At 41.7% G+C, this 14,406-nt stretch overlaps 1 protein-coding gene across 4 annotated transcripts in view; it reads left to right on the top strand.

The window, feature by feature from the left end:
• ULK4 (unc-51 like kinase 4) overlaps positions 1-14,406 on the top strand; it is a 496,024-nt gene that overhangs the window by 333,379 nt on the left and 148,239 nt on the right. For all 4 annotated transcript variants that reach the window (XR_010662955.1, XM_065933097.1, XM_065933095.1 and 1 more), the window contains one exon: positions 2,791-2,889. Coding sequence is in view for 3 of the 4 variants with exons in the window: in XM_065933097.1 (XP_065789169.1) it covers positions 2,791-2,889 (99 nt within the window). In the remaining variant the exon portion in view is untranslated. The remainder of the gene's footprint in view (positions 1-2,790; positions 2,890-14,406) is intronic.

The raw sequence follows: 14,406 nt of genomic DNA, 5'->3' as shown, positions 1-14,406 counted from the left end.
TTAATATATCCAGTAGCTCCCTAAACGGGACCACTAGAATGCCCTGTGGTCCCCTCAAAGTCAGCATGTCTAGAGCAGAGCTCAGCATCCACCTCCCACACCATCCTCCTGCTCTCAAGCCTCACCACTCTCATCCTGCCACACAGACTAGAAACCTGGGAGTTATTCTTAAAATTTCCCTTTTCCATATTCCTCCTCCAGTCCTTCACCAAATCCAGTAAATTGTACCTCAAGCCCTACTGGTAGCACCCAGTTCAGTCTGCCGTCTCCTCTTGTTTAGGCTGTGACAGCCTGGGGGGCCAAGAAGCCAGGATGGCCAGGAGCGGGGCTGGTTGCCACCCAGCAGTGCCTGGAGCGGTGAGTTGTGGCCAGGGGCCAGGGGGACCGCAGGCAAAGGCAGAGCCCTACACAGAGAGGCCAGCAGCGACATCGTGGCAGAGGCGGGGCGCTGCTTGTTATTAACAGAGCCCTCTGGGCGTCGCAGTAACTCAGGTGGTGAAGAATCCGCCTGCAGTGCAGGTTTGGTTCCTCGGTCGAGGAGATCCGCTGGAGAAGGGATCGGCTACCCACTCCAGTACTCTTGGGCTTCTCTTGTGGCTCAGCAGGTGAAGAATCCGCCTTCAATACAGGAGACCTCGGTTCGATCCCTGGGTTGGGAAGATCTCCTGGAGAAGGGAAAGGCTATCCACTCCAGTATTCTAACCTGGAGAATTCCGTGGACTGTGGAGAATTCCATAGAGTTGGCATCACAAAGAGTTGGACATGACTGAGCAACTTACACTTCTGGGGACTTCCCTGGTAGTCCAGTGGCTAAGACTTTGCACTCCCAATGCAGAGGGCCTGGATTTGATCCCTAGTCAGGGAAGTAGATCTCACATGCCACAACCAGGCATTCACATGCTGCAACTAAAGGTCCCACATGCCACAACTAAGACCCGGCATAGCCACATATATAAATAAATATTAAAAAGAGAGAAAAAAGATCCCTCTGCAACATGCACACATAAGGCCATGGATCTGGGAATCAAGAGGCTGACTGAGAGTGTGTGCTGTTAGGGAGCTCGAGAGACCCTGAGGGAGGCTAGCTGGGCCTCGAGGTTTGCTGCTCAGCTCCCCGCATGGGATACACGTCGCGCACAAAGCTGCTGCCGTGGACCTGTACCTTGGGAGGAGAGTTGATTTTCAAGTGTGTCCCTGATGTGCACGTCCCTCTGTGTAAAGCTGTAGCAATCCCTTTCTCGAACCCTCGGCTTCTCTGCAGGGAGTTGGTACCCAAATGCCGGCAGGCTGGGTTGGGACGTTTCTTCGTGACGATAAGAAATGACCGTAGGTTGTAGAGGGTCTGGAGGGCCACTGGCCGTCCGGGTGGGAGGAGTCGCACAGTGTGTGCGGTGTTTGTGGACGTGTCTCCTTGGTTACACGTGTTTGGAAAGGAAGCAGTGGCACCGTGCCCTTCGCTGTCTAGGTGCTGGTTCGCAGGACTACCTTCTTTCCCAAGAGACGGTCATCTTCTCTAAAGGCTAATGTGCTAATGTGAAAAGGTCAGTATTCTGCCTTACATTATGCTTCAGAAGGCAAGATTAACAGCCAAGCCTCACAAAGTTTCAGACCTAGGGTACTGCTACACATCTGTTTTCTGGGAGAAAGTCCCACCTTTCTGGTAGAGGCCAGGGATTGACGTAGAGATAGGGGAGAGGTGAGACGAAACGCCGAGCTACTGCTTACTGTCATCCCTCTTGGCTGTAGAGAGGTGCAAGCTGTTAAAAGGCAGATGTCTGATTTTCCATAATATCTTTTTGAACCAAGGAAAGCAGGCAGCCCGGATTCCATCCATAGGCCTGAAGGCAGAAGGAGCCTTGAGATTTATGAGAGGGACCCTAGGGTCCAGAGTAAGGACCTGAGGTGGGGCAGCCTGCTCTGGCAAAGGTCATTACCTAGTGGTTCTGTTCTGAGTAAAATTAAAAACAGAGAGGGTATACACAAATGAAATGTCTATGTACTATAGCAAACACAATAATCAGTGAGTTCTCTCAGTGTAGAATTACTCATCTGTCATAGAAATCTCCTCTAGGATGAGACAGTTTATATAAAGCTCCTGGGAAAAGACATAGCCACTCCTTTATCACTTCTTGTTTCATTGCATTCTCCTGAAGTACTGCAGACCTGTATCTGAGGCTCTTCACGCAGTAGTCGAAAGTCTTGTTGTTTAGTCACTTAGTCGTGTCCAACTCTGCGACCCCATGGACTGTAGCCCACCAGGTTCCTTTGTCCATGAGATGTTATTCAAGCAGATGTGTGCATATAGAGATGGAAAACACAGTAGAATGGATTTGGTTTGCATCATAAAATGTGCATAGAAGTGCCCAGAAGAAGTGAGCTTGTGTCATTTGGAGTCATTTAGCCTGGATTCATCCTCCAGCTAAGTTATCCATTATCTGTGGGACTCCAGACACACTACTCAACCTCTCAGAACTTCAGTTTTCTCCCCTGAAAAATGGGGATAACCTCACCTCGTCTCAAGATGGTTCAGAAGAAAACGTGCTTACGCCCCAGGGCCTGTCAACACCAACATCACCCTGCCAGTGGCCGCCCTCGCTGCTGGTTTATCACACCCACAGCCTCCTCTGTGGCCTGGGCCGGTGGCCGTGCGCTCTCTCTGTAACCACGCATAACTTCTCCCGGGGGCCTGCGGTTAGAGGCCTCCCCGGCCGCCGTCAAGTGTTGAACTGGTCTCCCTTAACCAAGCTGACTAATCTCCAAGACCCCTTCCCCTCTCCTCTACCTGTTCAGGCACAGAAATCCGGCTCAGGAGGGAGCACTCAGGCCGCGGAAGACCTGCTGCTGCTCGGCAAGCCTCTCGTAGACCTCGTCAGCCTGCTCATCCCACTGGTAAGAGCTCACGCACCTGCTCATGCACCTCTTGGGTCGTTGCTGAGGGTCAAGTGATTTTGGTAGTCTCATGATGTCTTGAGTTTCTCTGCACTTTTGATTCCTTTCAAAACTAGAACCAAAAGAAATGTCAGAACAGTGTTTAGCCTAGAAATACTAAATTTCTGCTTTAAAACCCGGGTGACTTATGATTCATTTAAGTGGATATCTAGTAAGACTGAGTCTCAAATTCTTCTTCATGGGGTGAGGTTAAAAAAAAAAAATCAATAAATGAATTCCAAGAAGGAAGAAGAAATCCATTGTGGGGATCAATTCTCTTTCAGAAAGATACATTAGAGTTACTTGGCATGGAGGACTCCCCTAAAATGCAGAAGCACAGGTAGACTGCTGTCTCCATAGAAATAGACTGAAATAAGTGAAATTACACAAGACACTGCACAAGACTACAAAGTATGTGAAAAGAACCCAGTGGAGACTTGGAGTTTGGAGCAAATGAACCTCATTATCTGTTTGACTTGCATTTCCCTGATAATTAGCAATGTTGAGCATCCTTTCATGTGCCTGTTGGCCATCTGTATGTCTTTGGAGAAATGTGTATTTAGGTCTTCTGCCCAGTTTTTGCTTGGGTTGTTTTTTGTTATTGAGTTGTGTGAGCTCTTTATATATGTTGGAAATACAAATGGGGCAAATACAAATGAACAGAGGGAAGGCTAACCCAAATCGTGCTCTCTTTATGGACGTATAAAAGATTCAGAACATCCTCATTAAATGTAACTGATGCAATATGTGATCTGTAGGATAATACTTACATCAATAGCATATAAGATTTAAACAATAAAAATAGCTCAAAGCAGATGAAGAATCTGTTTCAGGTAAACTTTGGATTCTCTTTTTCACATATGTCTCTTATGGATGGATTTTGATGTTTGCCACATTCTGAGATTTGCTTTCTTTTAACGGTTGAATTTATTCAAATTAGAGTTATTCTTAAACTTATCTTTAGTCTTAATTTTATTGTCTTATTGTGTATTTTCTTTCTAAATGTTTTCCTAAATTAGATGTAGGGTTTAATGCAAAGCAAAGGAACCTTTCTCAGGACAAAGAGAAGCAATCTACAATGGTAAAGAATAAAATGCACAGGAAGATATAACTATGAACTTTTTGTGTCAAATACAGAGCATAGAACTCTAAAAATGGAGAAGAACCAGAACATACAGGGAAAAATATTTTTAAAACACAGTAGTATTGAGAGACCTCACCTATCTCTCGAAGAAGGCAATGGCACCCCACTCCAGTACTCTTACCTGGAAAATCCCATGGACGGAGGAGCCTGGTACGCTGCAGTCCATGGGTCGCTAAGGGTCAGACATGACTGGGCGACTTCACTTTCACTTTTCACTTTCATGCATTGGAGAAGGAAATGGCAACCCACCCCAGTGTTCTTGCCTAGAGAATCCCAGGGATGGGGGAGCCTGGTGGGCTGCTGTCTATGGGGTCACACAGAGTCGGACACGACTGAAGTGACTTAGCAGCAGCAGCAGCAACCTCTCTCATTGCTTGATGAATCAAGTAGATAAAAATGATAATGTAGATCAGGGGTTGACAGATGAGGCAATGTGGGCTAACTCCACCCTCAAAAGTAAGTCAAGTTCTATTGAATACAGCCACACAAACAGTTCATTTATGCATTGTCTGCAGCTGCTTTTGCATCTCAGCGGTAGAGTTGAGGAATTACAGCCTGGACTCTCTAGCTCATAAGCCTGTGATGTTTACTATCTGACTCTTTACAGAAAAAGTTAATTGACCCCTGGTATAGAGGATATGAAAACTTTAATAAGATTAATAGAAACATATCTGTCTCTCTACCCTGAAAATTGAGACTGTACCTCCTTTTCGAATTTCTGGAAACACTTCACCATGCATTAGGTTAAAAGAATATCAGTAAATATCAGAAGAATATCAACAAGTAGGAATTGTACAGACAACATATTTTAACCATAATACACTTAAACTAGAAAGAAAAATGAAAACAATTAAAAATATACTGTTAACAAATATTCTCAATGAGCACAAAGATCTTATGATTGTATCTCTCACCAAAAACACATAGTGATTTAAACAGGAGATTTTTCAATATAAAGACTCATTAAACAGTAATTGGAGAGTATATGTAAGATTTACAAAGAATCTTGTAAGTTATTCAGACACTGAGGGAGAGTACCCAAGGAAGGACAGACTTGAAGGGTCGAGAAGCAACACTGAGAAGCAGACATGGAGCAACAGACTGGTTCCAAAGTGGGAAGGGAGTGCATTAAGGCTGTATACTGTCACCCTGCTTGTTTAACACATGTGCAGAGTACATCATGTGAAATGCCAGGCTGGATGAAGCACAAGCTGGAATCAAGATTGCCAGGAGAAATATCAACAATCTCAGATACGTAGATGACACCACCCTTATGGCAGAAAGCGAAGAAGAACTAAAGAGCCTCTTAATGAACATTAAAGATGAGAGTGAAAAATTTGGCTTTAAACTCAGCATTCAGAAAACTAAGATCATGGCCTCTGGTCCCATCACTTCATGGCAAATAGATGGGGAAACAATGGAAATGGTGAGAGACTTTATATTTTAGGGGGCTCCAAAATCACTGCAGATGGTGACTGTAGCCATGTAATTAAAACACACTTGCTCCTTAGAAGGTTATGACCAACCTAGATAGTATATTAAAAAGCAGAGACATTACTTTGCCGACAAAGGTCTGTCTGGTCAAAGCTATGGTTTTTTCCAGTAGTCATGTATGGATGTGAGAGTTGGACTATAAAAAAAGCTGAGCACTGAAGAATTGATGCCTTTGAACTGTGGTGTTAGAGAAGACTCTTGAGAGTCCCTTGGACTGCAGGGAGATCCAACCAGTCCATCCTAAAAGAAATCAGTCCTGGGTGTTCATTGGAAGGACTGATGCTGAAGCTGAAACTCCAATACTTTGGCTATCTAATAGGAAGAACTGACTAACTGGAAAAGATCCTGATGCTGGGAAAGATTGATGACAGGAGGAGAAAGGGATGGCAGAGGATGAGATGGTTGGATGGCATCACCAACTTGATGGACATGAGTTTGAGCAAGCTCTGAGAGTTGGTGATGGACAGGGAAGCCTGGCATGCTGCAGTCAGTGGGGTTGCAAAGAGTCGGACACGACTGAGTGACTGAACTGACTGACCTCTCCCTGCAGGCTGTGGATCAGACCTCACTGGAGATGGTGTGACTACAGGCCACAGCACAGTGGACAGATCTGCTGGGTTGCCCCAACCAGAGCTGGTTAACAGTCCCTGGGCAAGCAGGAAGCAACCTTCACAGTGCAGGTGCATCGTAGCCAGTGGGTAAAGACACAGGGGGAGGCAGGGTTCTGATGGTGGTGGGAGGCCTGGAGGGTGTGTAGGGAGATCCCAGGAGATAAACCCAGAGAAGAGGACAGACAGGGGAAGTGGGGATGCCAGTGCCCTGGAAAGCCTGGAGTGCGTGATACCCCTGGGGGTGGCGGGTGTGGGGGAACAGTGGATTTCTGATCACAGGCCAGGCTAGGATGGGGGCCACAGAGGGGCCCATACTGTGGGCCCACGGAGAGGTCAGGTCTCTGTCAGATGCCATCACATTTCACACTCTGGCCAACAGTACAGCTGCAGAAAAACAGGAGAGCCCCTTCTTTTTTTGTTGTTGTTTGCTTGTGTTTTTTTTTTTAAGATAAAAATTTTTTTTTAAATTGGAGGATAATTGCTTTACAATGTTGTGCCAATTTCTGCCATACAGCCACATGAATCAGTCATAAGTATACACATATCCTCTCTCATTTGAGCCTCCATTCTTCCCTCCCCGATCACACCCCCTCGGCCCTCACAGAGCGCTGAGCCGAGCTCCCTGTTTTATATGGCAGCTCCCCACTAGCTGTCTGTGTTACACGTGGTGATGTCTGTGTCTCAGTTCTTCCCAGCCTTCCCTTCCCCCGACTTTGTCCACTATTCCATTCTCTACATCTGTGTCTCTGCGTCTGCCCTGCAAATAGATTCATTGGCACCATTTTTTTAGATTCCATGTATATGCCTTCATATACGATGTTTGTTTTTCTTTTTCTCACTTACTTCACTCTGTGTAACAGATCTTGGTTCATGCACCTCAGTTCAGCTGACTCAAATTCATTCCTTTTTATGGTTGAGTAATATTCCATCATGTATATTGTGTATATATATGTATATATATATACCACAACTTCTTTATCCATTCAACTGTCAGTGGACATCTAGGTCGTTTCCATGTCCTGGCTACTGTAAATAGTGCTGCAGGGACCATTGGGGTACTTTCTGTGTCTTTTTCAGTTATGGTTTTCTTAGGGTACATACCTAGTAGTGGGATTGCTGGGTTATATGGTAGTTTTATTCCTACTCTTTGAGTGACCTCCATACTGCTCAATATCAGAAAAACAAACAACTATATCAAAAAATGGGCAAAGACCTAAACAGACATTTCTCCGAAGAAGACATACCAGCTGGGCAACAAACACATGAAAATATACTCAATATCTCTCATTATTAGAGAACTGCAAGTCAAGACTATAATCAGGTGTCACCTCATACCAGTCAAAATGGCCATTATCTGAAAATCTGTAAACAGTAAATGCTGGAGAGGATGTAGAGGAAAGGGAACTCTCTTGTACTATTGGTGGGAATGTAAATTGATACAGTCCCTTCTGGCTGCAATGTGTCCTCTGAGATATTTTCGCCAGCCTTTGGAACTCTGAACTCTTATTACTAGTAACTTAATCACACTTAGGTTCTAGTACGTTAGCCAAACATTTACCCAAGGTATGTGAACTCTGTTGTATACATACATATTTATCACTGAAGTCATTAGCTTTAAAAATAGCCTGCAACAAACATTCAATTTATCTTCTCTGGAAAAGATAATACACATTTATATCTATGTATAAAGTAAAGAAAAACAGACATAAGGCTATTGAGGGCCTCAACTGGAGCACGTACAGACCAAAGATAAATTTTACAATGGTTGTTAAAAAATGTAATAAGTTACAGAATGAGGTGTTGGAATTGCTTTCCCACAGGGAAAAATAAGCAGACTTTTAGTTTTCATTGGACTTGGGTAGTTGTAGAGGTATTTTGCCTAAAGGAAGGAGAATGAACTTATTTGCTTTTGAGGTTCTTTTCAGATAGGGTCCTGTGAACGTAAGCATGCTTATCCTTCAGGGAATATGAAACCTGTCAAACCATATTTATGCTATACCCTATGGAATCATAATGAACTATAAGAATAAGACAGTGATTTTAAGTCTGTCTTGAGTATGAACTGGTTCAAGAATATGATGATTCAAGACTCTCTTCCCAGAAAAATGCCTAGGCTTACCTATATTCTAAGTTCTCTACATAAAACATAATTTCAAGGGGATCTTTGAACCCTCAGTTGGCAACTATAGTATAAGATATGGCCAATCAAAGATGTAACAATTTGACTCTGTCTCCTGAAGAAAAGATAAATCAAAGTAATTGTTTGACCTGATTTTTTTTTTTTTTTTAAATAGGAAACCAGGCTGTACTTCCAGGATGAATTTTGTAACTCGGTAATTGCTATTTAAAAAAAAAAATGCTACAGATTCCTTTTTCCTATATTAAGATAAGTATTTTCAAACTTGTAAGAGATAACTGGTCTTAAATTTTTCTTTGTTATATGCCAAAGTTGCCAGTCTTTAGCCTGGCTTATACTTTTCATATTAGCCATGCCTTTCTCATCCACTGAAACACTGGCTCTGCCACTTGGGTAGTATTGCAGTCCTCATCTAATATCTCCACTATTGATCTCCTAAAATATTCGCTGGATAACTTTTTTTTTTTTAGTGAAATGTCTGACAGTTCTTCTTGTAAACTTGTAGCCTCCTGACAAAAAATTTTTGAATTACAGAGATCCAACATATATTCTGCAGTTGATAATATACAAGATCCTCAACATACCTTCATAAGCATCCTGCATAAGATCAAGGAGCAGCCATTGCGTACACAGACATGCCAGTTTATCACACAGTGTTGTTGTTGTTCAGTTGCTAAGTCATTACCCAACTCTTTGCGACCCTGTGAACTGCAGCATGCCAGGCTTCTCTGTCCTTCACTATCTCCTGGAATTTGCTCAAACTCATGTCCATTGAATCAGTGATGCCATCCAACCATGTCATCCTCTGTCATCCTCTTCCCTTGCCCTCAATCTTTCCCAAATCAGAGTCTTTTCCTATGAGATGGCCAAAGTATTGGAGCTTCAACTTCAATATCAGCCCTTCCAATGAATATTCAGGGTTGATTTCCTTTAGAATTGACTGGTTTGATCTCCTTGTTGTCCAGGGGACTCTCAAGAGTCTTCTCCAACACCACAATTTGAAAGCATCAATTCTTTGGCGCTCAGCCTTCTTTATGGTCCAGGTCTCACATTCATACATGATTACTGGAAAAAGCGTAGCTTTGACTATACAGATCTTTGTTGGCCAAGTGATGTGTCTGCTTTTTAGTATGCTGTCTAGGTTTGTCATAGCTTTCTTCCAAAGAGCAAGTATCTTTTAGTTTCATGGCTACAGTCATCGTCTGCAATGATTTTGGAGCCCAAGAAAATAAAATCTGTCACTGCTTCCACTTTTTCCTTATCTTTCATTAAGTGATGGGACTGCATGCCATAATAAAGTTTTTTGAATGTTGAGTCAGTGCAATGTAGAAAATTTTGTGCTATACGTCTAAGTTCCATGGGGCTGTGGAGGGAATAACTAACTACATTATTTGGGGCCAGGAAGAAGGGCAAAATTTACCCTGTTAATCATTTTAAGTGCATAGTTCAGTGGTATTAAATACATTCATAATATTGCGCAGTCATCACCACCTCTGTAATTCTTCTCATCTTTTAAACTTAAATTCTACCTACTAAATAATAACTGTCCAATCCCCACTCCCCACAGTCCTTATCAACCACCATTCTATTTTCCGTCTCTGTGATTTTGACTGTTCTAATCACCTCATATAAGTAGAGTCATATAACATTTGTCAGTTTGTGAATGGCTTATTTCTTTTGTCATAATATCCTCGAGGTTCATCTGTATTAGCATGCATCAGAATTTCCTCCCTTTTTAAGGCGGAACAATATTCTGTTGTATGTCTAGGCCACATTTTGCTTATTCATTCATCTGTTGCTGGACACACTTGGGTGGCTTTCCAGTTTTAGCTATTGTGAATAACACTACTGTGACCATGGGTATACAAATATCTTTTGGAGACTCTGCACCAATTTTTTTGACTATACCCAGAAATGAAATTACTAGATCCTCTGGTAATTTTAAACAAGTTCTTTGTCCAGTTTTTAATTATGTTGTTGCTTTTTTGTTGTTGAGTATTAGAAAGTCCCTGTATATTCTGAATGTTAATCCATTATCAAATATGTTATGAAAATACTTTATGACATTCTGTGGATTGCCTTTGTACACTGCTGATATTGTCTTTTGATGGACAATTTTAATAACTTCATAAATTTTCATGATTTGCCTAATTTCTCATTTGTTGCCTGTACGTTTTGTGTCATATCCAAGAAATCACTGCCAAATCTGGTATCATGAAGTTTTTTCCCTATGTTTCTTCTGAGAATTTTATAGTTTTAGGTCTTACATTTAGCTGTTTCATTAACTTTGAGTTTATTTTTGTGTGTGTTGTTAGATAAGCATCCAGCTTCATTCTTTTGAATGTGCAGTTTTCTCAGAACCATTTGTTGAAAAGATTGTTTTTTCCCATTAAATGGTCTTCATACCTTTGTTAAAAATTATTTAACTACATATGTGAGGGTTTATTTCTGGAATCTCTCTTTCGTTGGTCTCTATGTCAGTCTTCATGCTGTTACCACATGTGTTTGATCATTGTAGAGTAAATTTTAAAATCTAGAAGTCCAGCTATGTTGTCCTTTTTCAAGATTGTTTTGGCTATTTTGGGTCATTTGAAGTTACATATGGATTTTTGGATGGGGTTTTCTATTTCTGCAAAAAACTTTATTGGAATTTTGAGAAGGATTGCATCAAATCTGTAGATTGCTTTGGGTAATATTGTTGTGTATTATTTTGCTTGATTTTCATATACTGAATCATCATTGCATTCCAGGAGTAAAGCCTACTTGTTCATGGCATTTGATATTTTAATATGCTGATGAGCTTGGTTTTCCATAATTTTGTTGAAGAGGTTTACATCAGGGGTCATCAGGGTTATTCATCTGTAGTTCTATTTTTTTATAGTGTCTTTTTCTGAGGTTAGAATCAGGATAATGCTGGACTGATGGAATATGTTAGATGTTCCCTTCTCTTCAAATTTTGGGAAAAGTTTGAGAAGAATTAGTATTAGTTCTTTTTAAAATGTTTGACATAATTCATTAGTGAAACCCTGAAGTGTCTGGGGCACCTAGATCCTGCAAGCTGCAAGGTGTGGCCAAAAGTATAAAAAAATAAAAGGAAAAATAGACTTTAAAAAGTCACATTATCTCAGTTGGCATCTGGCATGAGCAACTGAATTGGTGTTTGAGGTGTAGCTGAGGACCCTGGTTCCCTCAGGCAGTAATGAATCTGCCTGCAATGCAGGCAAGCCAGGTTCAATCCCTGTGTCATGAAGATCCCCTGGAGAAGGGAATGGCAACCCACTCTACTATTCTTGCCTGGAAAACCCCATGGACAGAGGAGCCTGGTGGGCTACATTCCATGGGTCGCAGAGTCAGACACAACTGAGCAATGGACACTCTGACTTTGTGTAGCCAGGGAGGCGGCCTTGTTTGTATGCCCCCACTTCCTCCTGGAGAGTCTCCGCTCTCTGTTCTGGACTGCAGAGACTTCATACTGATTCAGTCTCCTTGCTGGTTACAGTTCTGTTCACATTTTCTGCTTCTTCAGGATTCAGTCTTGGAAGATGTTGTGTTTCTGGGAATTTTTTCAAAATTGTTTTTGTAGAAATTGTTTAATTTGTTCTGAAACGTTCATGGAATACAAAGAATCTTAGCATAGCCAAGGCAACTATGGAAGAAAATAAAGTCGAAGGGTTTAACACTACCTCATGTCAAGATGTACACGAAGTTATTGTAATCAAAATGGTGATGTGTTGGTGGAAAGATACTTTTGAGGTTTGTGGATATGTTTCTTATCTTGATTGCTCCATGTTATAAATATGTACAGTTTCTTTGCCTGCCAATTATGCTTGAAGGAAACTTTTAAAACATAAAGTTCCTTTGAAGTTACTCTATTATTATCATTTCTTCCAGAATGAATTCTGCTGGTGGTCTTTGTGTTCAGTGGTCTTCTTCATTTTAGGCTTCCTTTCTAGTGAGACTCATTAAGAGAAGTTATTTGTACTGTACGACGCTGCTGTTTCTTTTCTTTGCGCTAATGCCTTGCTATGGTTACCTTGACTGCTCTGGGTCCCCGAATTCCCATATTATGGTGATACTATATGTATCGCAAATCTAGACTCCGAGCCTGTCGAGGATTTGGCACAGGTTCTGTTGCTGCTGTTTTCAGTAGAGCAGCTTCGTTTATTCGTGGAAGCCCCAAGACTGGAACAGCTATTTCAGCTTCCTTTCGTGGACAGGGAACTCCAGCCTCCACTTCACATTCTGGGCCTGACTTTTGTCCTAGCCCAAACACGGGCTCTGGCCCCAATTATACTGGTGTTCCTAGTTGCTGCTTCCAACAGCTTTTGAACCTCAGGCGTCTGTGTGTTTGTTTCATTTGTGGTCCACAAAGATATTTCTCTGTATCTTAATTTTTTTTCTTCTTTCAGTTGTTATGCAGTTGTTGGTGCAAAATGTGAATTCACACACTGTCTTGACTAGAAGTCATTTGTCCATTTCACAGCTTTATTACAAGCACTTTCAAAATGCTTGGCCACCACAAGCTGTCAATAAATAATTGTGGAGTACATGGATAAGATATAACAAGTGCCAAAACCTAGTTACAAAACAAAATTGTAATTAATACGAGCTGGTTTATGTCATGCTGTATGTATGTGTATATAAAGGACACCAGAAGAAGGGAGGGTAGGGTGATTTACACCAAAGATTTAACAGGGTATTTCTTGAAAGTTTTTTTTATTGAAATATTGGTTTAGGATGTGAGTCATAAAACAGAAAGGTTTCGGGTAATGAGGTGGGACAAGGATCCTCCCGAGGGGACACAAAACAGCGGACATTCAGCCTCAGCCTTGGAAGCATTCTCCACTCAAGAGTGTCCAGAAGGTGGCCTTGGAGGGAGCTGACGCGCTGCACCAGTGGGGACCAAGGGGTCTTCTTGCTCTGCCCAGAGTTTAGGGTGTGAGGCATGGAAGCTCAACAAAGAAGCTGCTTATTCTGGCTCTTTCCACTCTCAAGATATCTGACGTTCTCTCCATCAGATAGAGAATTGTACCTGGAGTGTAATTTTAGCTTCAGAATCTTGAGTATTTTTCCTAATACACTGTATCATTTTTAGTAAACAGTGAGGTATGTTTTTTCCCCCTAAATTTAGGATTTGAAATCCAAGTCAGATCTGACAGGTAACTCCACTCTTCTTGGATGATTCAGAAGCAGGTATCTCTCCATCCTCTCTTCCCGTGGCCAGCTCAGTAGGAAAACTTCATAAATATTCACCAGCTCTGCAACTCAAGTTTCTCACAGTAGCTGCTACAACAGAATTCACTCTTTAATTCTGCCAGTAAAGGTCAACATACTGTTCTGTTCTGTGGAGGCGATGAGCAATTTGGTTGGATTTCCTGTGGCAATAAATTGACTCTGTAGTGCTATAATAAACTGTATTTCAGTCCTCCAAAATAAGGAGCTAGGTATGTCTCAACAGAGCATAAAAGTTCATTTTGAATTTAAAAATGTTGTTCTTCTACTTCGAGACTCAGGAAGTTACATGTCTTGGCACCTATGTTGCATCCATGAAATGATAATAGTGATTTCTTTTAGGAAGAAAATAGGTGAATTTTTTTTTTTATGTGCAGAAAGGTTTTTTGGGGGGGGGGGCATGATTTGCTAATCAATTCTTTTTAAAGATGTTGTTCCTTTTTCTTGCAGTACAGTTGATTTACAGCATTGTATCAGTTTCAGATGTCCAGCACAGTGATTCATGTATGCATATGAACTTTTTTCAGGTTCTTTTCATCTGTAGGTTGCTACAAAATATTGAGTGTAGTTCCCTGTGCTATACAGTAGGCCCTTGTTGTTTACCTATTTAGTACTATGTATATGTTAATCCCCAAATTCCTAATTTATCCCTCCCCCTGCCCTCTTTTCCCTTTGCTAACTATAACTTTGCTTTCTATGTCTGTGGATCTATTTCTGGTTTGTAAAGGTCATTTGTATCTTTTTCTTAGATTCCACATATGAGCAACAGCATGTGATATTTGTCTTTCCCTGTCTGACTTACTTCACCTAGTATGATAAGCTTTGGGTCTATCCAGATTGCTACAGATGGCAATATTTCA

This window comes from Muntiacus reevesi, chromosome 4 (assembly GCF_963930625.1).
Source record: "Muntiacus reevesi chromosome 4, mMunRee1.1, whole genome shotgun sequence".
Classification (NCBI taxonomy): Eukaryota; Metazoa; Chordata; class Mammalia; order Artiodactyla; family Cervidae; genus Muntiacus; species Muntiacus reevesi.
The sequence above is the reverse complement of the archived record's forward strand: the minus strand, read 5'-3'. Positions and strand labels throughout refer to the sequence as shown.